This window comes from Anabrus simplex, chromosome 6 (assembly GCF_040414725.1).
Source record: "Anabrus simplex isolate iqAnaSimp1 chromosome 6, ASM4041472v1, whole genome shotgun sequence".
NCBI classification, from domain to species: Eukaryota; Metazoa; Arthropoda; class Insecta; order Orthoptera; family Tettigoniidae; genus Anabrus; species Anabrus simplex.
Window position 1 is genome coordinate 108,775,256 of NC_090270.1, and position 27,295 is coordinate 108,802,550.

A 27,295-nucleotide genomic window follows, 5' to 3' on the forward strand; every position below is an offset into this window, starting at 1 on the left:
CGGTGGCCTAGGCCATCTTTGTTCTGTTTGAACGGATCTGAGCTACAGGTCTGGCACTGCTGCTAGCACACTGTAGAGTGTGTCGCCCGTTGTGGGGCATGTCAATGAATATTGAATTTTCACGACCGCATTGTAATCGAAACAGACTTTCAACGTATTAGGTCGTGTTACGTACATGTAGTACGTGTTGAAGAGATGTTAAGTACAGAACAAAAATGGCCAGCCGGACACCAGTGGGATCCGAACCCACAACCTCCCGATTTCGCATCGGTTGCTCTACCAATTGAGCTATAGTGGCCTAGGCCATCTTTGTTCTGTTTGAACGGATCTGAGCTACAGGTCTGGCACTGCTGCTAGCACACTGTAGAGTGCGTTTAAGTCGCCCGTTGTGGGGCATGTCAATGAATATTGAATTTTCACAACGGGCGACTTAAACGCACTCTACAGTGTGCTAGCAGCAGTGCCAGACCTGTAGCTCAGATCCGTTCAAACAGAACAAAGATGGCCTAGGCCACCATAGCTCAATTGGTAGAGCAACCGACGCGAAATCGGGAGGTTGTGGGTTTGGATCCCACTGGTGTCCGGCTGGCCATTTTTGTTCTGTACTTATCATCTCTTCAACACGTACTACATGTACGTAACACGATCTAATACGTTGAAAGTCTGTTACGATTACAATGCGGTCGTGAAAATTCAATATTCATCCTTTTCCTACTTATCGCAATCCAATTTCCCTTTAAGTCGTCCGTATCGCTGTAGTAACTTTACCAAAATCATATGATTCGTTAAGATATCTACCGAGCTTGATAGCTGCAGTCGCCACTATACAGTATTCGGAGAGTAGCGCGTTCGAACCCCACTGTCTGCAGCCCTGAAGATAGTTTTCCGTGGTTTCCTATTTTTATACCAGGCAAATGCGGGTGGGGCTGTACCTTAATTAAGGCTATGACCGCTTATTTCACACTCCTAGCCCTTTCATATCCTATCGTCGCCATAAGACCTACCTGTGTCGGTGCGACGTAAAACAACTTGTAAAAAAATATTAAGATATCTCACAATCAATTCAAATTTTTGTTCATGTTTTGATCGTGTTCATGGGAAGAAATCGTGCCTTTACTTGTTGTGGACGTCGGTTTGATGATGGCTGCACTTCTTACGTGAAGAAATGTAAATCTTTCTCGATCATCTCAGGTGAGTTATCTATAATCGATTGAGAACATAAGAATGATCATATTATGGATTTTCTCAGGTCATGTTATTACTGCCAGTCACTGAACCGGATACCATGCTCTTGCTATCATGACTTGTTGAGCTAATGCACCAGTATCCCTGAAATATTAGGGTTCTGGATGAACGTGACCTGACTTCAACGCTACAGTGCTAGTTAGGAGTCCATGACTTCTTTAGTAATAAGCAGATAATTTTCCGATAAGATAATGTAGTTTGTTGCTTGGTCCTATAATTCCTTGTCTTATTTTTAATATTCCTGATCGATGGAAATGGAAATGGTCTTAGGGTAAACATTATGAAACAGATTCCCGTTGAATGATTCGTTGAAAGAACTGTTAAACAAAGATAAAAATAATATTCAATCTTCCTGGTGTTCTGAAAATATTCTACGGGACGCAAAATTCTCCTTGAACAATTTTATAAATGCGTGTACAATTGGCGGTAGTGTTACAAACTCAAAAATGATGCTGAAACGAACTGAAAGTAGCAGATGTCAATTAAAGACAACCTGCTAAAGTTGCATATACGTACTAATATTCCCGAAAGCGCGAAATGTGTAAGTAGAGGATATCTGTATTTTGTGTGTTCCTCAATCAGGCTGCGGGACGGAGTGGCACAGGGAGTAGGGCGCTGATTTTCTATGCACAAGTTGGCTCAGTCCTAAACAAGGCCAGCCTTGTGTCGGTAGATTTAAAGGCACTTAAAAAAACTCCCGTGGGACAAAATTTTGACACCTCGGCGTCTCCAAAAAATAGTTAATAGGATGTGAATATCGTACAGATTGTAGGCACTTAACGGTCATATACAGGGTGGTCGGAAAGAACGTGAACTAGATATAGGCTATGAGCGTTAGAGGGTTGGTCATGCTGATAAATAATTTGAAAGAAATAATGATATTCGAGTACCTAGCACAGTTGTTATTTTATCAGTTGCTGGATTTAGGTAATCAGATCACTTCGCGGGCGAATTCAAATGGGCTTCGCGTGCTCTATTGGTAAATCTGTACGTGACTTAAGACCGGCAGGAGAGCACCAGTCGAAGAAACTTCGCCAGGGGAGAGGTTTGAATACAGACTTCCGAGCTGACAGGATCGCGCCAAAGCAAGTACTGTAGGGTGACACCGGCTGAAACCAACGGTGTGTTTGTGTTTGATGCTGATTTCTCGCCATGGCTTTCAAGCCGTTCGTAAGTCACGTACACATAAGCAAAGTCATCGCGGCATGCTGAACATCCTTATCGTCGTTGAATCCCTTACCAACCAGGTGTTTCTGGCTGCCAGGTCAGGGCTGTAGGGAGGATGGCTCAGGTGGTTGATTTCCTCGCCAAGGAAGCGACAGGTGAATACTGCCAGTTACCATGACACATTGGAGTGTTTGCAAGTAACTGTTAGTAGAAAATGACCAGGACTTCCCTAAACCGGCGTGACGTCGCGTCATGTTACCGCACTGCAACGTCAGGCCACACTCAGCCAACAGCACGCGTGTATTGTTACGGTGGTTCCCACTGGAGGTACTGGACCATACTCCCTACAACCCGGAACTAACACCCAGTGATTTCCATATCTTCGGGCCGTTGTAGAAGTACCCGGGTGGTAAGCGATTCAACGACTGTACGGTCGTTCGGCATGTCTTCATGATTTGGCTTCAGGGACTGGACGCAGATTTCTTCCATTCCGACCCCGATGCCTTGATGCACCACTGGAATAAGTGCTTGAACAAAACTAGTGACTTTGTTGAATAATGATGCGTATCAGTGTACCGCTACTGTGTATCCTTTTATCTTCCCCGAGGGGTAGGGTTACCCTCTGAACACGGATTCGATTTTCGGCCCGTCCAAGGATAGAACAGAGTTTATTAACCCGCTCTCGGCAAAGTGAGGAACTGTTGATACGAGAGAGCGGACCCGGTCAAGAAAGTCAAGAAATACATATGAGGATGTCACACTGAACACGTGACACTCCATTATGTACAGGGCATTAAACTGAACAGCCAATCACTATCCTGGGAACAGAAGGACCTATCACGCTGGTAAATAGCTCCAAAAAATAAAGTATCAAAAGCTCGCACGGAGAAACTTTATTTTACAGGAAGATATAAGGATACACAGTAGTGGCTTCTTGCGTTACTAAATACTAGAGTAAGTAGACTTGTTAAAGGACAACGTCACAAAAAAGAATGGGAATAATCTGGAAGTATTGCGCCTGTGGCATCCTTCCGTTATCTTGCGTGTTCCTTGAGTGATGTGTTCTAGAGCACGGGAGTGCTTTCTGTATAACATCGTGAGTTCGCTTCAAGAAACTGATTTGCCTGTCGCAACTGACCGGAGCTGTACCTTGCGTGATCACTACCTCTTCTCTTAAGCAGCTAGTTGTTGTTAGGAAGTTCATAAGGATACAAACGTTTAACTTATCGGATTGTTAACAGAACTGTAGTTCTCGGAACTTTTCAGAAGTATATAGCCAATCTTCCGCAATATAATTTTCGAATAGGTACGAAACCAACGACAATATGGCAAGTTTTGTTGACGATCGCCGATGTTCAGGAACTTCCTTGAACTGCGCTCCGTTATAACTCGGTCTGTAGAAGAAAGGGAAGTTCAAAGATCAGTATTTTTTTCTCCAGCCAAGGTCACACGGTCAGAAGCGTTGCTTGCATTCCCTTCTCAGCGTGATTTGCTGTACAAGTGGTTGAAAATAACTTAAGATTTCTGTTTCCAAGTAGACTCATTAAAATAGTGAGTACTGGATTGCACTTGAACAAAAGATTTTCACAGTTCCAATGTAAAATAAATGATAAATTTTGCACCTAACTCATTCTTGGTCGCCAGCGTTTCGCCCCATAGAGGAGGCCACTGTATAGCCTACTTGGAGCCACATAATTTGACGGCTTAGCAGGCATCAATTTAGCAATAGAGACTAAGTATATCGTAGTGCTTTGGCACTGGCTGTGGCTCCAAGTAGCCTACACAGTGGCCTCCACTACATGCACTAGTCAAGCGTCTTGGTAGGTGTGCTAGTTACGAACTGACAAGCCCAAATTGGCACACTGGGGCGAAACGCTGGCAATCAACAATGAGTTAGCTGGAAAATTTATAATTTCATGTACATTGGAATTATGCATTCACTCATTCGGAACAAATATGTCAGGTTCTCTGTGGGAATCAAGATCCACATCAAAAGCTTTACACGTGTGATTACAAAAATAACTCTGTAAAGTCTTGCATAAGGAGGGTTTGTAAAAAATTGAAGAATAAAAATCTGGTGTCACTTGGCCTTAAACAATAAATTGAGGATTCATTAGAAGGACGTGAACGATATTCATTTAGGAACAAATAATACCGTAGAGATGCTGTAGGTGTGTGCCAACTGAAGAAAAGCTTGATAGCATGGGGATTTGTCTTGACATTTCTTCTCGAAAATCTCTTATAAGTTTGTGTTAGGAAGTTCAAATGTATACGCAAAACAGAAGAAAACAAGCTAGGTTGCGGTTTTACGTGACTTGTAATCGTTACAGGCACAAGATCTCTTCTTGTACATGGAATGCGAACCATAAATACGTGCCTTCTTATTTCTAATATCCAGAATACATTGACATAACTGCCCGTGTGCATATCAAGTACTTGCTCTGTGACTGAGCTTGAATGAGACATGTATACAAGGAAAATAAGTGTAAAAAATAAATAGTAACCTTAATGGAAATTGACTGGCATATAAATGTCAGGCTTTTAACATTTCCTCCTGAACAACATTATGAAACCGGTTTTAAATACTCGTACTTGCCTTGCGAGAGCTCATATGAAGAAATGATGTAATAGTTATTTCCACATTTACCTTATGAATTATTTGATTTTATTTCCCTCTGTATATGACATAGAAAGCTCATCTCTACTTATTTTACCTTCAGCTTTATTATGTCTGGTGTTAAGTTATACTGTTCGCCTCCATGGTTAAATGTTTAGTGGGCTGGCGTTTAGTTCAGTGAGTCCTGAGGTCGATTCCTGGCAGGGCCGGGGATTTTAACCTTAATTGGTTAATTGGGATGGCTTGGGGGCTGTGTGTGTTTGTCTCGTCTGGAACATTAGAAAATCATCCTAGTAGGGCCCCATCTTCACAGACAGCTATAGGCGTCAACTCGAAAGATCTGCACATTTAAAAAAAGTTATATTTCCATCAGCCGACTGAGATACCTTCTCCGTATACGCGTAACATTAGAACGTAACTAGACAAAAAGAAAAAATGCATGAATATGCCATTGAAAACTGTCCGGTTAATTTCATTGGCGCAGGAGAAGGCGTGATTGCGGTCCATGGTCGAATCCATGGGAGTGCATGTAGGAGTATATTATCCATAAAATTTAAGAAGTGATCATACACCAGTTAAGTTATTAAGTACATTATCCCTATATGTCACTCTTTCACTTGTCTGTATTTATCCTAATTGCCTTAATATCGTAACAAGTAAAACTCCAGTAAAAAGCTCTTCAACGTATCGTGTGTTAACCGTGAATAAATTCTTTTTCTTATTCTTTAGATTGGTTTGAAGCCCTTATCCATGTCTTTGCTAACCTCTTCATTTCTGTGTAACTACTACATCTACTATAATGGGTCTATCACATTCATATCGTGGTCTATCCCTGATGTTTTTACCACCTACACTTTCCTCAGAAACAATCGGAACAAATCCTGGGTGTCTTTTAAGTTCTGTTCTATCATTCTGTCTCTTCTGATCTAATTTCGCCAAATCGTTCTCCACTCACCAATTAGATTTTTTCATTCGTCGATCTACCCATCTCACCTTCAGCATGCTTCTGTATCACCACACTTCAAAAGCTTCTCTTCTCTTTCTTTTTGAGCTAGTTATCGTCCAGGTTTCACTTCCATACAATGTCGCGCTCCAGATGAAAGTCTTCAAAAACATCTTTCTAATTCCTGTATCAATATTCGAAGTGAGCACATTCATTTTATTAAGAAAGGACTTCCTTGTTTGTACTAGTCTGCATTTTATGTCGTCCTTCTGCCATAAACAGTTTATTCTGCTACCCAAGTAAGGATATTCACCTACTTACTTTAATTCCTAATCTAATATTTCTTGCATCTCCTTACTTCGTCCGACTGGACTCCATTACTTCTGTTTTGGACTTATTTTCGTCTTGCACTGCTCCAAGAATCTGTTCGTACCATTCAACAATTTCTCCCGATCTTCTGCAGACTCCGATAAAATAACAATATCATCGGCAAATCTCAGAGTTTTTATTTCCTCTGTTTGGATTGCGATTCCCTTTCCAAATTCCTCTTTCATTTCCTTTAGAGCCTATTCTGTATAAACATTGAAAAGAAGAGGGGGACAAAATGAAGCCCTGTCTCACTGTGTGGATTGCTGCTTCTTTTCTTCATAGCCCTCGATTCTGGTCACTGCAGACTGTGATATAGGTAATAAATCTTCACGAATCTCAAGGTCTGAAGCATGTAGAACATTCTACAAGTCGGACAAAAAACGGCAAAAAATGAATGTCATTCTTTTAAAGTTTTACTACGTAAAAGTAAAATATACGTAGAAAAGCTTCAAAACCAACATTATGTGAATAATATTTTACTCTCTATAATCTTGTAATATGCTTTTTCGTTATTTTTGGGGCCCATATATCGGTTATCCTTCGAAAATTGAAGGAGGTTTTGATTTCACATACATAATATAGGCTTTTTTTTATTATGTGTAGCTCATGTGTATACTGCACGTTATTATTCAGGTAATCATTCAATTATTCAGGTTGTATATTTTGTGTTTATGCCGTGTAATGAACTATATAAACAATCTCAACGCGTTTCTAAAGGAACCTTAACTTTCTTAATCAGGAGCAAATAGAAAAATGAAATATGACGCACCAAAGGTTGATCAAATAAAGCAACAAAGAACTTAAAATGGTGCCCTAAGATGTAATAGGGACGCGATTTAAGCCCCATGCTAGGACAACGAATGGCAACAGCACAGCATTATTTTCTGATGGTGCTGATAATAGGTACCCATGATTCACAGAGGTTGTACTCTGTATCGCGGTTAAAATTATCTGGGTGTTTACGTATTTTAGCCACCTCCCTGATGATTCTAGGGTGATTTTGTTTTTTACGGTCAAGAACATTCACTCCTTGGAACATAACATCATGACCAGGTGTTAAGGCATGATCAGCAACAGCTGATTTATTATGGTGGTTAAGTCTGATACACCTGTTATGTTCTTTACTGCGAGTACATATCATTCTCCCCAGTATAAACCTTGCCACAAGTACGGGGAACGTTGTAGATACCAGGTTGTTGCGATTTAGGCAAGCTGTCCTTAGTTGTTCACAGGATGCGTCGTGTTTCATTTTTCTGTTTTCTCCTGATGAAGAAAGGCAAGGTTTCTTTTGAAACGCGTTGAGAGAGTGTGTATATAGTTCATTACTCGGCATAAACCCAAAATATACATCATGAATAGTTACACGGGCCGTGAAAGTCTAAATGATAATCATTAAATTAATTTTTATTCCACAATGGTAAAATATCTGAAAGACGAATGCTTTAAGCTTCGACAGTTATCAGGCCTAAGACGAAACACTGTTTTTTATAGAGTGAACTCCTGGAAAGCCTTGCATCTACTCTTTGGTGTGGCAAGTGTTCGGGAACTTACGTCCCATTAGGAACTGCTAGGCAGGCAATAATTCCATTGTGGAGATTTATCTCCTGTATGCAGTTATCGGATTGTGCCTCTACTAATGGACTACTTTAGCTTAGACAAGAGATGGTTTCTTCTCTGACATGGGGCAAAATACCGCCTCCATGACGGATTGTTTGCTCCCATGGCAGAGCAGTACAGTACAACGGAGATTTTTCCGACTCATCGGGTTTTCTTGGCAACATCTGTGTATATGGGAATAAATAATAATAATAATAATAATAATAATAATAATAATAATAATAATAATATATAATTCTCTTCAACTGCATTCTGGAGAAGATCATACGGAATGGACGGCATTATTACCACCAGGAGTAGGACTGAAGCTAGGGTACAAGAAAGACAACCTTAATATCTCATGCCTAGCCTTTACCGACGACTTCACCATACTAACTGTATAGAGGAAGCTACCCATCACTTGCAGAGCCTTCATACTGTAGCGGCTAGGGCTGGCTTGAAGATCAACACCAGGAAGACTGAATTTCTGACCAATATCAAGGAAGCCCCTTCCAACAAACTACTAGAAGACACCACCATCAGAAAGGTGCCGGCGGTCAAGTACCTAGGAGAGTGGATTTATGTAAACCAGAGTGAGAACCTAGCCATAGACACCTGGTGCACCAAGTTTGAGAGGGCCTATCACTTCTGCAGAAGCATCTACGCATTAAAGTACCTCTCGAAGAACCTCAAACTCAAGCACTATAATGCGGTAGTAACAAACTGTTCTCTACGCCTCTGAGTGTCTCGTGCTAACCAGGAAAGGCCCTCTCAGAAAACTAAAACTCAAAGGAAGATCCTGAGGAGAATATTGGGACCCATAAGAGAAGGAGGCACCTACAGAATTCGGCACAACGTTGAGCTATACAAACATCAGAAAAACATAGTTACTTGCATAAGAACAAGGAGTCTTGTCTGCTGTGGGCACTTAACCTGCATGGGCCCTTGCAGACTTAACAACAGGATCTTCGCTGTGGCAGGTACAGGGAAGGCATCCAGGAACAAGTGGATCTCTTCGGTCAAGTCTGATCTGGAACAGCTGGGGATCCCGTATGAGTCCATACATGAGTCCATACATGACTACACCCATACTTTCGGCAAGCCATCAAGCGGAAAAATTTTCCAGTTTCACTTACGAGTAGGAAGAGCACAGGAACCAACGGACCGATGTGAAGGGAGGAAAGAAAGCTGACTCACAGCCAGATAATGAAGGAATACTGGAAGAGGAGAAAACAGAAGGCCCAAATGGCGAGAAGATACGAGAAGATGATAATAATAATAATAATAATAATAATAATAATAATAATAATAATAATAATAAGAAGAAGAAGAATCTGCATACACCCCAGTGTCAATGGATAGGGTCCCACACCTCTCTCTGAGTCAGTGCCAAGCCTAACACGAAACCCTGGTTTTATGGAGGGTACGCCTGAAAAGCCTTGCATCTAATCATTAATAATAGTTGAATAAATCTGCCTTGCCAAATTTATCGGTTGTATACAAATGAAAAATCATTAAATAATTACAGTGGCGAGGTTGAGCTCCCACAAGAAACACAGTTACTCAACATGCGGATAGTAATGCAGCACATGTTCTACGGAAACGGGTAAGTAACCTTTCATGTAGGGTTGCATACATTCAGGCGCGACTCTTTTTTTAACTGAACAAAATATATATTCACTCGCATGCAATTACAGGAAGACTTTCAAGACATTTGAGCGAGATGAAATGCAGTCCAAAGAGGTTGAAACAGAAAAGGCACTATGAGCTTCTCTTTCGTGACTTGGGAAGTTACTCGTGCGCGTGGAACAATCACAAATTTCTATGTCAATAATTTTAAAACGTTTCTACTCCCCACTACTGTTCTACAAGAAATGTCAACTACGATTTTGAGAGATTCACTCCAAATAGTATAGTATTTGAATAAATATAATCCATCCGGGGTAGCTGCCGTAAAATTAATAAATATTCCAACATTTTATAATAATAATGTTATTTGTTTTACGTCCCACTAACTACTTTTCTAAGGTCTTCGGAGACGCCGAGGTGCCGGAATTTAGTCCCGCAGGAGTTCTTTTACGTGCCAGTAAATCTACCGACACGGGACTGTCGTATTTGAGCACCTTCAAATACCACCGGACTGAGCCAGGATCGAACCTGCCAAGTTGGGGTTAGAAGGCCAGCGCCTTAACCGTCTGAGCCACTCAGCCCGGCATTTCCAACATTAAAAAAAAATTCCAACATTTTAAAAGTTTCCAATGTAAATTGAATTCAAAGTATTTTCTTATTGTCCTTACGGATCAATCAACCTTTTTGGTTTCTGTGGTATTAGGGCAGGTCTAGTAAGTGGATTTTCTCTCTCAAAATTTAAAAAATACTATTTTTGTTGTTGTTGTTGTTGTTACACATGGAATGTTCTATACTGAATCCAGGAACGAGAAGTTTGGTTGTCTGAAAGAATGACGGTGTACTCGGTCGAACGTTTTGTACTCATGAATACATAACGCAGCCCTCTCTGAATGGATTATACAGCGTGGGTCAGCTCCCCTCGAACTCCAGGGCACGTGGGAGTTGTAATTGTGTTAACTAAGTGTGTGGACCTCCCTCACCATTACCGGCGCATCTTCACTCGCTCTATTAAATCACTGGTGTGAAGTGAATCCCCACCGCGATGACACGAATATTATCTGATTTGTATAATTACCAACCATAAAGGTAAAAATAAGAGCACAATCACAGTGGTGTAGAAACATAGGCACTTATTAAACTAATACCGAGGATAATATTCAGATCAGTTCATTGCTTCGGGAGATAGTGGGTTCGAACCCCACTGTCGGCAGTCCTGAAGATGGTTTTGCGTGGTTTCCCACTTTCACATCAGGCAAATGCTGGGGCTATACCTTTAGGCCACGGTCGCTTCCTTCCCACTCGTAGCCCTTTCCTATCCCATCGTCGCCATAAGACCTACCTGTGACGGTGCGACGTAGCCTGTTGTAAAAATAAAAATAAAAATGCATTGCTTCTGTGGTGAGTCGTATACTGAGCAATTTTTTCTAAGGTTCCGACCTTATTAACATTTGTTTAAACGTTGTTTTTATTTATTATCCAGATAGAGGGGATTGATTTCTTTTGCTTCTAAGAACCCATAGTCAGCAACGTTGATGCACTTGGAAGACATCTTTATGCTCGCCAGTGAGTGAATGCTTAGGAAAAGCGAGTTCCTTTCGGTTTAGGCTGGTTATATTAATGGTTAATTGCGACAGCCCTATTTTATTTGCTTCTGGCTCCGTAAGGAAGTCCTGTAAGACGAAATTCCTTCATTCAGCCGCTCTGCTAAGATAGTTGGAATTTGGAAGAGATGTAAGAGACTTTTTTTCCGAGGTATCAAATACTGTAGGTGGCGGTCAAAATACTTGACACTCCATGCCATAATTCTTGGCGTGTTTAATACCTTCAGTGGCACATACTGTATCCATTTGACAGAATTAACTCAACTTGAACTAAATGTAGGATTCCATTTCGTTGCGAGATGGCAGCGCAATCAGAAGATCGAAATTAGTACACAGGCCGCCTGAATGAATCGACTTCTTTAAACACTGTAGATGATGATGATGATGATTACTATTATTATTATTATTATTATTATTATTATTATTATTATTATTATTAATTGGCCCGTTTAGGCTGATGAAGAATCGCATATTTCTCAAGTCTCGCGGGCTTTCTTCTTAGTCCAGTACTCTCACATCCTCGCACTGTGAATGCCTCTTCGTTCTTGAGTCCACTTCACGCCTACTGCAGGACCGTGTAGTATGGTCCTCTCTTATTCCAGGGCGCAGGCTGTTATTGACAGGAAGGAATCTGGTATTCTGATCAGCATTTTGTAGTTATTTCTATTGTAGATCTCCGGAGGGGGGGGGGGGGTGAATTTCCAGTTGTTCTAAATCTTTTGTAACTAGTGCGGTCCATTTTGTGTTTGTCACTTTCGCTCTAGAGATGGTGTTGGTGTCTCGAGGTGAGTCTCCGATTATCCATGCTAAATATGACCGTAGGTCAGTCTCCTCTTTCTCGTAGCTCTTGTAATGGTAATTGTTGGCGAAGTTCCTTGTCGTGGCTAATTCTGTATAAACCCCACTCTCTTGATTTTACTTCTTTTTCATCTGTTTACCCTCCAGGGTCCATATTTTTCCCTCGGGCTCAGTGAAGGATCCCACCTCTACCGCCTCAAGGGCAGTGTCCTGGAGCTTCGGACTCTGGGTTGGGGAATACAACTGGGGAGGATGGCCAGTACGTCGCCCAGGGGGCCTCACCTGCTATGCTGAACAGAGGCCTTGCGGGGAGATGGGAAGATTGGAAGGGATAGACAAGGCAGAGGAAAGGAAGAGACCGTGGACTCAAGTTAGGTACCATCCCGGCATTTGCCTAGAAGTGAAGTGGGAAATCACGGAAAACCACTTCCAGGATGGCTGAGGTTGGAATCGAACCCACCTCTACTCAGTTGACCTCCCGAGGCTGAGTGCAGCTCTCGTACCACTTTTCAAATTTCGTGGCAGAGCCGGGAATCGACCCCGGGCCTCCGGGGGTGGCAGCTAATCACACTAACCACTACACCACAGAGGCGGACCTTGATTTTTCCGGGATTATTATTATTATTATTATTATTATTATTATTATTATTATTGGATTGCACGTGATACGTGGACACACTTCCTTCACCGAAACATAATTCTGTGCCTAGACGTCAATTAGAATTAGTTTAAGTAAGGTATTTTTAGGTCTTTCTTGTGCATATTGTTCTTAATGAAGCCTGCCACAGAATTATGTTTTGGTGAAGGAAGTGGCAGTTGGCAGGATAATCTGGAAATGTTTCATGGCAACTGATAAGTCTTAGGACTGTAAACCAATGTTGATGATTATTATTATCGGATGACCGATTACTTACCCTCAGAACATTATTGTTAATTAAAACGGTGTAAATCCCTTACGATTTTTGAAAACCACTCAGTGGATTAAAGCACTCTCTTGTTATTTAAATTCGATGCTCGATGTCATATCCTCTGTGACCTATGACCACATGCCCTGTTCACGTGGGTAATTAGCTCTGTATGGAGATCCACTAGTAGAGAGATTCGATTAAGTACTGCCTCGTGTATTCTGTTCAACCTGTAACCGTGGGGTTCCCCTATAGAGTGGTCGAGTGTGTGTTGGCTCTCCTGTCACTGTGATAAGGATGGGCTGTCATTGACAGTGCGCTCGTTCGAGAACCAAACTGACAGCTAGGAAATCCCACTTGACACATCAACAAGCAGAGTCAAAACAAACGCCACGTTGCTTTGATATTACATTCTGCAGCATACATTCGGAGCGGACCGAGAAATTAAGAGGGGGTAGAAATGACATGCTTACACAACCACTCACAATACACCCTTCAAAACAAGCAGAGGATTTTATTAGTAGTCTTACTATTTATTTATTTACTTATTTTTATCGATACAGACAGCTGTGGACTACGGTTACACGCACTACCTGCCTCTCTTCCATAGTCTTGCAGCTTTTTGTTTACATTGTAACCAAAGGTTTTTCAACCTCTCGCTCCTTTTCAGCTGTTATTCCGCCAAAATGTTCCGCGGTTTAGCAAGTTCTGTCTCTGGATCATCCTCAACCCCGCTACATTCTTTCTAAAGATGGTCTTTTCCATTTCGGTCTGTTCCTATATTCCCATTGCAGACTTTGAGGGCTTATAGTGGGGACCAAGACGGTTAAGTTTAGCCTAGGAACTTGCGTCCGGAAACGTACCGTCTTCCCGCTACCCGCAAAAAACACCACAGCACACGTTCAAATCTCCCGCGTTTTCGGCGCTACTGACGAGAGTTCGTACGCCATTGAACGATCACGTGATATCCCATACCCCTCCAGGTTTGTTGACATTCCATGCCATTCTGTTGAGTGTGTCTTCCGCACGGAGACCTCCTGTTATCCTTTCGATCATCGTTCATACTACAGTATAACAGTAATTCTTCACTACGTACACAGCAGTAAGCTGTACGTACAGTAGTTCATTGGTATGTGTTGCTGTTGACCATGGCATACACGTTTGCGGAATATGCCGACATACACTTAAGAAAATGGAAATTGCAACACCATGAAGCCATTGGTCGTTTGTGTTGATTTTTAAGATATGGAACGATGCCATGTAGGTATGTAAACGATCAAAGTTTCAGAGCCATTGGATTATTGCTACAGGTCTCCCCACGTGATTGGTCGCGGAGGAATCAACTCCAATATACGGACTCTGCTGTAGCGTTGTTGACTTGCAGTCTGTGCAGTGAAGTGTTCCCCATCAAACATGCCTCGACGGCAGAGAAGAGCACGCTATCAATAACTGTCGCCGTTTAAGAGGGATCGGATAATTGGGCTGCGTGAGGCTGGATTATCGCTAAGGACTGTCACTGCACGTGTTGGCCGACAGGCATCTACGGTAAATCATGTATGGTAGCAGTGGTCAAATGAAGGTACCCACACTCGTAGACCTGGCACAGGCCCAGCGCGACTGACAACTGAGAGAGAGGCTCGCCGCATCATTCGGATGACCCGGGTGGAATCCCATGCAACAACAGCGCAAATTCGAGCAGCTGTGGCACCCCACGTTACACAACAAACGGTTGGTAATCGCCTGCGTGCAGCTGGCTTACGGGCCTATGTCCCTGCAGAAGGTGTTCCATTGAACCCACAACAGCGACGTGTAAGGCTGGCCAGGCGTAGAGAAAAATCGACGTGGGTCGACGAATGGCATAGGTTCGTCTTTAGTGACGAATCGCGCTTCTGTCTTGCCCGCAGTGATCGCCAGAATGCGCCGACGTACCGGGGAGAGGGGCCGCCCAGATCTTTTTGTCGAGAGGCACACAGGGCCAACACCAAGCATTATGGTCTGGGGAGCTATTGGCTTTAATGTGAAATCACAATTAGTGCTTGTTGAGGGCACTATGACTGCTCGACAGTACGTTGATAGGGTACTCAATCCAGTGGTTGTCCCTATGATGGCGAACATTGCTAATGGGATGTTTCAGCAGGACAATGCCCGGGTTCACACTGCACGCATCTCCAGAGAAGCTCTCCACGGCATCACAACCTTAGAATGGCCCGCCAGATCCCCGGACCTCAGTCCTATTGAGCATGTGTGGGACATGATGGGTCGACAACTGGCCAACCGTCCTCAGCCACCCACAACTCTGGAACAACTGACCCGTGCAGTGCAGCAAGCATGGCCCACAATTCCTCAGGAAGCGATCAAGCCTTACCGACTCCATGCCTCCACGAATTCATCGATGTATTGCAGCTCGTGGTGGGCATATCCTGTATTGATTGTTGTCGCAGCTTGTGGTCAGATGGACCTGAAAGTGTAACAGTCGAATTGCAGCAATGTAGCACCACTCCTTCTGGGTGTTGCAATTTCCATTTTCTTCATTGTATATAGATATCATACGGCGAAGCTCGGTGCGGTGGGAGAGCTGCTTGTCAGTTTTATGGGGAGCGTTTTCCAAACTGCCGGACACCTTCGCACTCCCTCTTTGCTAAGATGTATAGGCGAGCCCATGAGACGGGTAGTTCCACCGTCAACAACTACAGAGTGGAAAAGACGGTGGGAAGCAGCAACGGGGACGCACCTGCACAGTATGTTCTCGAATGCCAAACTTCCAAGTGGATTCCAACTACCACGTAAAACATGGTCTGTTCTGAACAGAATAAGAACAGGCCATGGCAGATGCAGTGACATGCTGTTTAAATGGAACAAGTTGCCGACACCCGCGTGTGACTGTGGAGCTGCACGACAAACCATACATCATTATGTCAGAGAGTGTGCAACGCGGGCATACACAGGCAGCAAAGTGGATTTCCTGATGGCAACTCCAGAAGCAATACAGTGGATCAGTGATCTTGACATTCAGTTGTAGGGAGCCTTTTCTTGTTCATTGTTTTCTTGTTATGTAAATATGTATATAATTTATATCTGAACTCAGCTTGATTATATGGCCCATACGCTAAATAAATAAACCGTCAACAGAGACGAATGTGGCGCTCCATGATGGCGCCGCACGCTCCAGTTCGAAGAGGCTGTACTCCACGCAGTTGAAGAGGACGATACTACGAGTACCAGAAACATAACAAGGACACTGAATGTGGATCACACAACTGTCTGGCGTATTCTGCATGAGCAGAATCTACACCAGAACCATCCCCAGAGGGCACAGGCAATGCAGCCACAGGATTTTGCGTCAAGAGCCCACTTCTGCAGGTGGTTCTTGCACCGTTTTGTGGATGATCCTCACTTCCCACGGCGGAACCTCTTCACCGATGAAGCAGTGTTCACCAGGGAAGAAATTTTCAAATCCCGCAAGTCACGTGTGGGCTGCTGAAAACCCGTATGCTGCGTGCCCACATGGGTGAACATGTGGGCAGGGTTCCTGAATGGATGTGTGATTGGGCCATACCTTCTTCAACGAAATCTCACAGGTGGCGCGTACTTCGTATTCCTTCAAGACGTACTGCATGAGTTCGTAGACGATCTGCCACTACATGTGCGTCAAATATGTGGTTTCAGCTCGATAGCGCATCACCTCATTTTTCACTTGCGGTCCGAGATCATTTGCATCAAAGATTTGGTCATGGTGGCCCGATTGCTTGGCTTCAGCGTTCACCCGACTTGACACCGCTAGACTATTGCTTGTGGCGTCGCATGAAAACCTTGATTTACGAGACCCCTGTGGAATCCGAGGAAGACATACTGGCGCGGGTTATGGCTGCAGTGGATGTTGGAGTACCAGGGATTGGTGATTGTGTGTACGAGAACATGTTACGGAGGTTCGTGGTCGTCACATCGAGCCCCACCTGTAACTGGACCTAGACGACAAACAGTAGGAGTCAGACAGAGCGTCGAAACCTGAGAAACTCTCTGTATGTCCTCCGGTCTTCCCTCATTTACCCGCATGTGTTTATGCATCTCTTCAAGGCAGCGAGGATGAGATTTTCATTTTTCGTGTGAAGTTAGCAATTTGTGCGCCAATCTCTCTGGGTTCATTCTCTTTAGGTGACCATAAAAGCTTAACCTTACCGAGCTCGATAGCTGCAGTCGCTTAAGTGCGGCCAGTATCCAGTATTCGGGAGATACAGTAGTAGGTTCGAATCCCACTGTCAGCAGCCCTGAAAATGGTTTTCCGTGGTTTCCCGTTTTCACACCAGGCAAATGCTGGGGCTGTACCTCAATTAAGACCACGGCCGCTTCCTTCCCACTCCTAGCCATTTCCTGTCCCATAGTCGTCATGAGACCTATCTGTGTCGGAGCGACGTAAACCCACTAGCAAAAAAAAAAAAAAAAAAGCTTAAGCTTTCTTTTTTCATAACGGTGGTGATCTTTTCGACTCTCTCATACAGTTCCTGGTTTGAGCTTAGGTAGAAGACAAAACCATCGGCCACTTTCTTACGACCCAAAGTATTTCTGAGGAACTTTTCCTTTTTCTCAATCTACATACCTTTCATTTTTTCTAGTGTTTCTGTAGCGTTTATTATTATTGACTGGCAGTTTGTTTGGGCTAACGCATTCTGCATTCAGCGTTGTGGCTTGAAATCGTGGGGCAGTCGGTTAGCCTTAAATCATTTTCCAATGAGAGTCTCCCTGTGACTAGATTAACTGGCATGTTTTCAAATCACTTTGAGGACAAATTTGCGATACTCCGGCGCCATAAAAATGTGCACAAAAGTATTTTATTTTCAATAGATCTTCCATGTGTCTTACAAGTAAATATTGCTTTCCATCATTAGAGGTGCTGATGTTTATAGTCTTGAAATTAGAAATTTTGCTTTTTTTACATCTAATATTTTCTAGAATTTATACACCAGTGACTCATTACGTTATGACTATCTTCCTAGTACGGTAGGCCACCTTTTGCCCGCAGAACCACGACCGCCTGTCGAGGCATCGATTCAGCGAGGTGGTGGGAGGTATTGTGGGATATATTTATAAACTTTAAAGCTTTCCAGTCACCCGAACACACAATTTCAGTATCAAAAATCCAGTATAACATACCTGTAAAAACATCATTAAACAAGGAATAAAGTACACACCATTTAAACAAAATGACATGTTTCGTTCCTAAAACAACATATGTAATAAATTCCAGATTTCAAAAATAGATCTTCGGTCAGAAATAAACACAAATATTTCCAAATATAGCTGCAGTCGCTAAAGTGCGGCCAGTATCCAGTATTCGGGAGATAGTGGGTTCGAACCCCACTGTCGCCACCCTGAAGATGGTTTCCCGTGGTTTCCCATTTTAACACCAGGCAAATGCTGGGTATGTACCTTGATTAAGGCCACGGCCGCTTCCTTCCCACTCCTAGCCCTTTCCTATCCCATCGTCGCCACAAGACCTATCTGTGTCGGTGCGACGTAAAGCAAATAGCAAGAAACACCTCTACCAGTCTGTCTCCACCCGACCGTGTAATCGTATGCCTTAGCCTCCGATGGCGTACATGCGCTCGGCCATCGACATAATGAACCAAGAATTTAGATTCATTGGACCAGGTGATCTATTTCCAATCATCCACAGTCCAGTGGCGATTATTTTGTGCCCACCCCATGCGCTACTTTGCCAGCCTTGGGGTACGACTGGGTCTTCGACTCCACAGTCCAATACATAACAGTGTACAATGAACCATGTGCTGGGAAACATTGGCCTGATCATCGCTGTTGTACCTATTGGCGATTTCTCGAACTGTGGTCCCGCGGTCGCTCCGAACAATGTGCGCAGCATCAATGACCTGCTGTTGACTCACGGCTGGACGACGCATCGTTCTTTGCCCATCAATGCACCACCTTCGATGCATGCTCACCACAGTGGCTTCAGATATGTTGGTGCCAAGGCCCTTCTATCAAACGCGGAGTGATCGGCCGCTTTTCCCCATTCTGACGTCGAAGACACTGCTAACAGCATGTCTGTGTAACTCGCCCAGCTCCAGGTGTAGGACATATGTTAATAGGAACGTTTTGTGTTTTCGGGTGTACTAACATATCCATCCTTCCATTGTTTCACACGTGTTTGGCAACACCCTTCATAAGACATGGTTAGCTATGTCTTCTCAACAGCACACAGGCTGTCTACAATGAGTTCTTAGCCACAGTTTCTACTGAATAACTCTTAACTGGCCTCAGAAAATGTTCATCATTCTTGGTGTCATTTACACGGAATAAACCCAAAACCTCTTAATGTATAGTATTGTAATGCAGTTGAAAATATTAGTTTGATTGGATGTTGTTCTGAAATCCCCTTCTTTACTCTTTGCTTATAGGTCAACCTTCGCTCAGTGGGACGTAAGCGGTTTGCTCACCTGTCTGAAAACTTGGACGAGATTCACGTAGACGCCAACATCCCTTGGGGTGAGGATACACTGTTCACCCTGGAGTTCCGTGTGGATGAAGGTGGAAAATATGCCCTGCACACCTGCAACAACAAGTACTTGAGTCGAGAAGGCAAGCTGGTGGACGAATGTAACAGGGACTGCCTCTTTTCTGCCGAGTACCACAGTGGTCAACTGGCTCTCAGAGACCGATCTGGAGCTTACCTGTCGCCCATCGGTTCCAAAGCTGTTCTCAAATCTCGCTCTACCACTGTCACAAAGGACGAACTCTTCTCTCTGGAGGACTCCTTGCCCCAGGCCAGCTTTGTGGCTGCTCTCAACGCTCGCTACGTCTCCGTAAAGCAAGGTAGGTGAACTTCTGTGCAGTTGTTACTAGAATTCAAGTGTTCTCCTCTCCTTTGACCAGGGAGTTCTTGTTTGAGATCAGTTTCATAGATTATGTGATTCCATGTACTGTTCAACGTACAAGTTGAATTGTGACAGGAGTGATGAGTGTAGGGCAGCCTGGTTGTCGTCAGCGTGTTATGTGCTCGCCATTGTGGCGCACTTCTGCCTATTCTTAAGGAACTGTTTCACTTCTTACTGTAAATAATTGTTTAATCGTGGGGCAAAAGCAATTTGTAGTATAAGAATACTACGTGATGGCACGAACCTGCGCGAAGCCCCGAGCTTGTAAGGGAAGGTAGTAGAGGGAGTAACTAATGCTGCGCTATTGGGACCAAAATGAAGCCTTGTCACACTAGTCTCCAGGAGCCGATGTGAACACTTCCGTAGCAACTAGAATAGGGAATATTCCTCCCCTTTCACGCTGCAGAAAATGGACTCGTTCGCGTGCAAAACTAATTTAGTGAGCAACTGTGGTTGTGTTTTATCAGATAGTAATCGAACTATTGTTACGGTGCTGTGCTTGAATATCGAGTGTTGTTATTAATAGTTAAACATTGTGTTAACGAGTGGATAATTTTGATAGAAAAGAAGCTTTAAAATGTCTGTGGTAGCCTACAGTGGATTGAAATATACGGGTGCTACAGAAGAAAGCGTAACCCTGGATCGATATGAACGAAATTTGTCCAATTCCCAGGTGTATGAGTTCTATAAAAAAAAATCTTATTTAGAAAATGGAGTAAGTGAAGCGACGGTCATTTCGCTTTATAAAGATATTTTAGCGCCAGGATTTTAAGAATCTGGATGAAATCCGTGCAAAATTTGAAAGTTAACTTGTGTGTGGGAATAGTTAAGAGAGTGTCCAGATCAAACCCGCACACCAAGGAAGTCTTAAAGCGAAGTATTCACCACGAAATTTAATCAGTGTCTAAAAACGTACTGCTCCAAGTTAATAGAAATTTCGTTGATTTTTCATTCTAGTAGGGGCTGACTACTTTCACGATTTTTGGAGACTCCGAAATTTTGTCTCGTGGAAGTTCTTTAATGTGCTGGTAAATTACAGGCACTGCGGCTGGCGTATTTGAGCACCGGACCAATAGTGAGCTGCAATCGAAGCTGGTAAGTTGGGCTCAGAAAGCCAGCGATTAAGTGCCTGAGCCACTCAGCCTGGCTGGTTCTTTATTCGCAGGGTCGTGATACGTACAAGAGGAGAAGCTGCACTTCAGTTTCTTCTGTAAGAAAATAGCTCCATAATCTATTGCTTAAGTTTATTGCATTCTCCCGGGAGCAGGTCATGCGCTGGAGATAGCTGGGTCACGGATCGCCTCTGAAATACTTGGTGCACTTACCCTTCTTGACCCTGCCTTTGTTGATAGTCCTCTCAGACACAAGCAGTTAGGCAGTCTTTCCATGGAGAGTAAGCGGAAGTTACCGTGAGAAGTTCTGTGTCTTGGTGTATGCTATTGGAGGAACGTGTTGTTTGTTAGCTGCTGAAAACAGCCCAGAAAGCTCATCCCCAGAAGTATAAAATTAACTATCCGTGATGAAAATGCCACAATCGGCTCGGGAATAACATCCAGGACCTCTGGGACCGAAGACCAGCACGCTTTCACCTGTCGCAAAGCCGAACTTCAAATATGGGTGACCTACTTTTCTCCTGAGTCCTAGATTATTGACGCATTGGTAGTTATCAGGCATAAAAATCCCATTCGTAAATGCCACAGATGTTACCAAGCATAGCCTAGCACTAGTATTTAAGTTCGGCCATCGATATTATCAGACCGAGCGAGTTGGCCGTGCGATTAGCGGCGCGCAGCTGTGAGCTTGTGTTTGGGAGATAGTGGGTTCGAACCTTACCGTCGGCAGCCTTGAAGATGGTTTTCCATGGTTTCCTGTTTCCATACCAGGCAAATTCTGGAGCGGTGCCGTAATTAAGGCCACGACCGCTTCCTTCCCAATCCTGGCCCTTCCCTATCAGATCGTCGCCATAAGACCTACCTGTGTTGGTTCGATGTAAAGCAACTTGTAAAATAAATAAATAATAAATAAATAAATAAATAAATAAATACTGTAGACCTATATTATTAGAAATTGCTATACCATGCCGGGGTGAGTGGCTCAGACGGTTGAGGAGCTGGCCTTCTGATTCCAACTTGGCAGGTTCGATCCTGATTCAGTCCAGTGGTATTTGAAGGTGTTCAAGATGTCTCGTGTCGGTAGGATTACTGGCACGTAAAAAACTCCTCCAGAACAACATTTCGGCACCTCGGAGTCTTCGAAAACCGTCAGAATAGTTAGTGGGGCGTAAAAAAGTAATATTAATGGCTATGCCATTCGTAAATTCCGCCATAAATATCGGAAATAACAAGTATGTTTGTAAATACTTCCACAGTTATTTTTGAAAATAACAGTGTATGTAAATTTCCACACAGGTATTACCAGTAATACCAGTATCATTTGTCGTGCAAACCTAAAAACACGGAGCTCTAGAGCGGGTAATGGTTTTATGTTCATCTGACTTCCTTTCTTCTTTTTGAAGTACACTTCAGTAATTCCATAATGGTTTGACGAAGAAAACACCATCAAGCTTTAAACACAGCTGACCTTTCGTGGAACTGAACTCCGCAAGCGAAGAATAGCACATAACTTATCACTGCTTCAAGCTTCTGCTCGACTGGTTTACCTTGTCGGATGGGACTCGCATATATACACTAGATTACAAGTAACGAGCTTTAATAGCTCCATTGACTTGAAATCAAGTTGAAATATCTAAAAATACTCACAAATATACTATGTAAGTATCCGCCTGTTGTTACCTTCAACTAGTACGTGTTTCGTCTCCAACGGGACATCGTTAGCTAGAGTAATGTACATCGGATACAAAAAACAAAAATGATAAAAATGATGAGACAATTTAAAATCGTGAGATAAAACATAACATTTAAAACTGGATGATAAATTGTGAACGTTAAAATAGAAGTTCTGAGTTTCTTGAAGTATGTTAATTTTCATTAAAAATAATAAATATTGGTGGATCCATAAAATTCTTGATTCAGGATTACATTAAGGTACTAAGTGTGATGTGATGTTAACATTAGTGGTAAGAATAACAATAGTGTTGATTAAATTTCTTCTGTGTTTAACATGTTTAATGCACATACATATAGCTTCTTAAAATTATTGTTGGGAAATACTTGGTGGGAATTTTAATGAAAATTAACATAGTTCAAGAGACTCAAAACGTCTACAGTGTTGCCATAAAGTTGAGGGACACCCATATATTTCAGACTTGAACAGTGTCTCCCTATACTTTTAAACTTATGATTTATTTTAAGGACAACTGATATAAAGTATTCTAATATCATGCTTGGTTGAAAATTTGAAGACTGTAACTCAAATAGTTCATGAGTTATGAATATTATTGTCTTTTATGGCCAACCAAAATTGACCTTGATTTTAAAGAAACAAAATAATCCAATTAAAAAGCCATCCAACAATGCATCCCGATTGTTACGTGGTTGCTAGCCGATAACACCTTTAAAATGGCCCCTGTTAGGTGTTAAGAGTTCTTACTTATTTTGCCATCATTTTAGTAAAATTTCAATTCCTGTAAATTTTAGGCGTAATAGCACTGACTTTTGAATTGCTGCAACTTATGGACGGAGGCAGTTAGTGCGATGACATTTTCACGAATTGATTCCGTATGTTGCAATGTTTGAGCGAGCTAACTGCGTGCGCAATCACCAGCTCACAGGTGTTTCATACCTTTGTGAAGTTTGGAACCTAACTGTTTGCTCAGCTATTTCCGATTTGAAATTTTCCTAAAATGATGGCAAACTGAGTAAGAACTCCTTTAACACCTAACAGGGGTCATTTTAAAAGTGTTGTTATCGCTTAGTAACCACGTAACAATCAGTATGCATTGCTGGATATCTTTTAAATGTATCATTTGTTTCTTCAGTATCAAGGTCAATTTTGGGTGGTCATAAAAGACAATAAAAGATCATAACTCATTAACTATTTGAGTTACAAATTTTCAACCAAACATGATATTAGAGTACCTTATATCAGTTGTACTTAAAATAAATCATAAGTTTAAAAGTACAGGGACACTCTGTTCAAGTCTGAAGTATACGGGTGTCTCTAAACTTTTTGGCAACACTGTATTTTAATGCTCACAATTTAATCATCCAGTTTTAAATGTTATGTTTTATCTCGTGATTTTTAACTTGTCTCACCATTTTTATATATGTTTTTGTATCTGATGAATATACGTATATTACTTAAGCTGATTATGGCACCTAGGGGATGAAACATATACCAGTTTAAGGTAACAACATGTATTGAAATATTTGAGTGTATTCTTAAAAATTTCAACTTTATATACACTAGACTCATCAGGCAACAAGATATGCTGCGTATTCCTCTGTTTCGGAATAAACGAGGTTTATTTCTGTCAGTTTCCTCGTCCCATACTCTGAAACAGATATAGGGCTTACATAATTCCATAATTCCCATCACCTTGTAGTGTAGCAGAACCATATTGTAATTGCCCAACAACGAGCTGGAAGCAATATTGTGTATAGAACAATCAATATGATTAGTGGACGTTCAATTGTTAGCTTTGGCCAACCCTTTACAGTTGGATGGCTAATGGCAGTTTCATCAATATAATGAGGAGCTAGAGCACCGTGCGGGCAGTGTATTGATCCACTGTAACACGATTCTACACGCTACTTTCAAATGTGACGACTCAGTTTACTCTTTTTCTCGATAGTTAGCGAATACGTAGTTCAACGTGGATATATTCAGTAATCCTTAGCGCTTGAATAAGTTTGCCGGGGTGCATAACCCCGCCTGTATGTATATATCTAGAAAAGTATGGATCTATTGCTACCTATTTTAAGGCTAAATGTTTTCTTGTAGTACTACTACTACTACTACTACTACTACTACTACTACTACTACTACGTCCGGCTCCATGGCTAAATGGTTAGCGTGCTGGCCTCTGGCCACAGGAGTCCCGGGTTCGATTCCCGGCAGGGTCGGGAATTTTAACCGTAATTGGTTAATTCCGCTGGCACTGGGGCTGGGTGTGTGTGTCGTCTTTATCATCATTTCATCCTCATCACGACGCGCAGGTCGCCTACGGGCGTCGAATCAAAAGACCTGTATCTGGCGAGCCGAACTTGTCCTCGGGCACTCCCGGCACTAAAAGCCATACGCCATTTCATTCTTTTTACTACTACTACTACTAATTATAACAATAACAACAAAACCGAGTGAGTTGGCCGTGCGGTTAGGGGCGCGCCGCTGTGAGCTTACACTCGGGAGATAGTGGGTTCGAACTCCACTGTCGGTAGCCCTGAAGATGATTGTCCGTAGTTTCCCATTTTCACTCCAGGCAAATGCTGGGGGTTGTACCTTAATTAAGGCCACGGGCGCTTCCTTTCCATTCCTAGGCCTTTCCTATCCCATCTTCGCCATAAGGCCTATCTGCGTCAATGCGACGTAAAGTCAAAAAGAAAAGAAATAAAACTAATAAAATTAAAAAGCCACGCAGAATAATCTTAACCCAAAAGTCTCCGTTTAATAAATTTACCATCACAAGACACAGTTGCACGTCTAAGCGAAACTTTATCAGGGAGATATAATTCGTCTCATTCTGCAAATTAAGCAGAACATAAAATAAATATTTACATTTAAGACACAATGTCAACGACAGATAGCAGTCAATATGACTATTCTGGTAAACTCGCCGATATCAGCGTGGATATCCTTTCTAATCGTAATGATTGGTGGATTCATTAGGTGAGGTAGCTTTTAGCGCAGAGTACAAATATGTAATAACAATAGATATAGAACTTGACCATTTCTTTTTCTTTTCTTTCTACAGTCTGTTCTGTAGCCCTGAAACAAAACACTGTGTCACATACGGACCGTTGTGGGCCAAGAAAACCGGTGCTCAGTCACAGGCCTACAGATATTTGAATGCACGTGGCCAGTTTGACGACTTATTCAGCCGTATTGCTTAGTTTTCTTGATTCCTTTTCAGTAAATGAAAATGGCGTATGGATTTCAGTGCCGTTAGTGTCCGAGGACATGATCGATTTGCCAGGTGCTGGTCTTTAGATTTGACGTCCGCAGGCAACCTCCGCGTGGTGATGAAGACGAAATGATAATGAAGACTGCATATACACTCAACCCCAGTGCCAGCGAAATTAACCAATGATGGTTAAAATTCCCGACTCTGCCGGGAGTCGAACTGGGGGCTCCTGTGACCAAAAGCCAGCACGCTAACCATTTAGCCATGGAACCGGACTCCATTTTAGTAAGGCGTTACCTGAAGGGGCTGAAATACGCCAGTGTCATGTCGGTAGATATACCTGCACGTAAAAGAAATCGTTCGAGACAAAATTCCGGCACCTCGGTTTCTCCGAAAACCCGTAAAAGCAGTCGGTGGGACGTAAACCAATTTACTTATTTATTTATTTATTTATTTATTTATTTATTTATTTATTTATTTATTTATTTATTTATTTATTTATTTATCTATCGGTTACTTTACTAAACTCATGATGTTGACAAGGGACACTACGCAAAGAGTACATTTCCGAATTTGATGTAACTAGTGTCACTGAAAATACCTTCAAAATGATCAACAACGATATCCATTTGTTGGCGGTTATCGGTGTTTAACAGCGAAAATTTAGAACTTTTGTTATAAACTAGTATATACCAAGGAACGTCAGAAGGTGGTTTTAACCTATGACGGTACATAATGTAGGCAATCATGATAATTAATTTTTTAAAGTGAAAAAACTAAGATTTTTGGAACCAATCACAAATACAGAAGTGAAAATCTTCACACTCGTAACAATTGATTTTCAATTCAGGTACATTGTTGTAGTTGTTCCGTAAGTATCGATGGGTATGTTTAGTACGTTGAATGGATTTATTTTAACCATGTTCACCTATTAGAGGATGGACCCGTTATTAATCTTTGAAGGCTGGGTCGCAATACAGATGTCAGATATATTCTATAAATAACACAGTAGAAATAGTATAACACTAATCAATTAAAGTACATACAGTGATGGGTAAAATTAGAAAACGAAATATTTTTACTCAACTAAGCATTGATGATTACGAGGCAGTATAGATGCCATTGCTTGTGCATTGATGATTGTCGACGATATTCGTATCTTTATTAATTATTTTGATAAGATCCTCCGTGGCTCAGGCGGCTGGTTCAAATGCCGGTCACTTAATTTGAAATTTGTGCTGGACAAAGCGGAGGTGGCGTGGGGCAGGTTTTTGTCCGGGTACTCCGGTTTTCCCTGTCACCTTTCCTTCGAGCGACACTCTCCAATAATATTTCATTTCATTTGCCAGTCATTCATCATTGCTCCAGAGGAGGGGGACAGGCTTCGGCAGCCGGCACAATTCCTATCCTTGCCGCTAGATGGGGACTTAATTCATTCCATCCCTGACCCGGTCAAATGACTGGAAACATGCTGAAGATTTTCATTTTGAAAATATTTTCAGTAACACTAGTTTAA

At 42.3% G+C, this 27,295-nt stretch overlaps 1 protein-coding gene across 1 annotated transcript in view; it reads left to right on the forward strand.

The window, feature by feature from the left end:
- The window catches only part of sn (fascin domain-containing protein singed), a 524,541-nt gene that overhangs the window by 229,046 nt on the left and 268,200 nt on the right, over positions 1-27,295 (forward strand). The window contains exon 3 of the mRNA XM_067149067.2: positions 19,281-19,695. Within this exon, the coding sequence (XP_067005168.1) occupies positions 19,281-19,695 (415 nt within the window). The remainder of the gene's footprint in view (positions 1-19,280; positions 19,696-27,295) is intronic.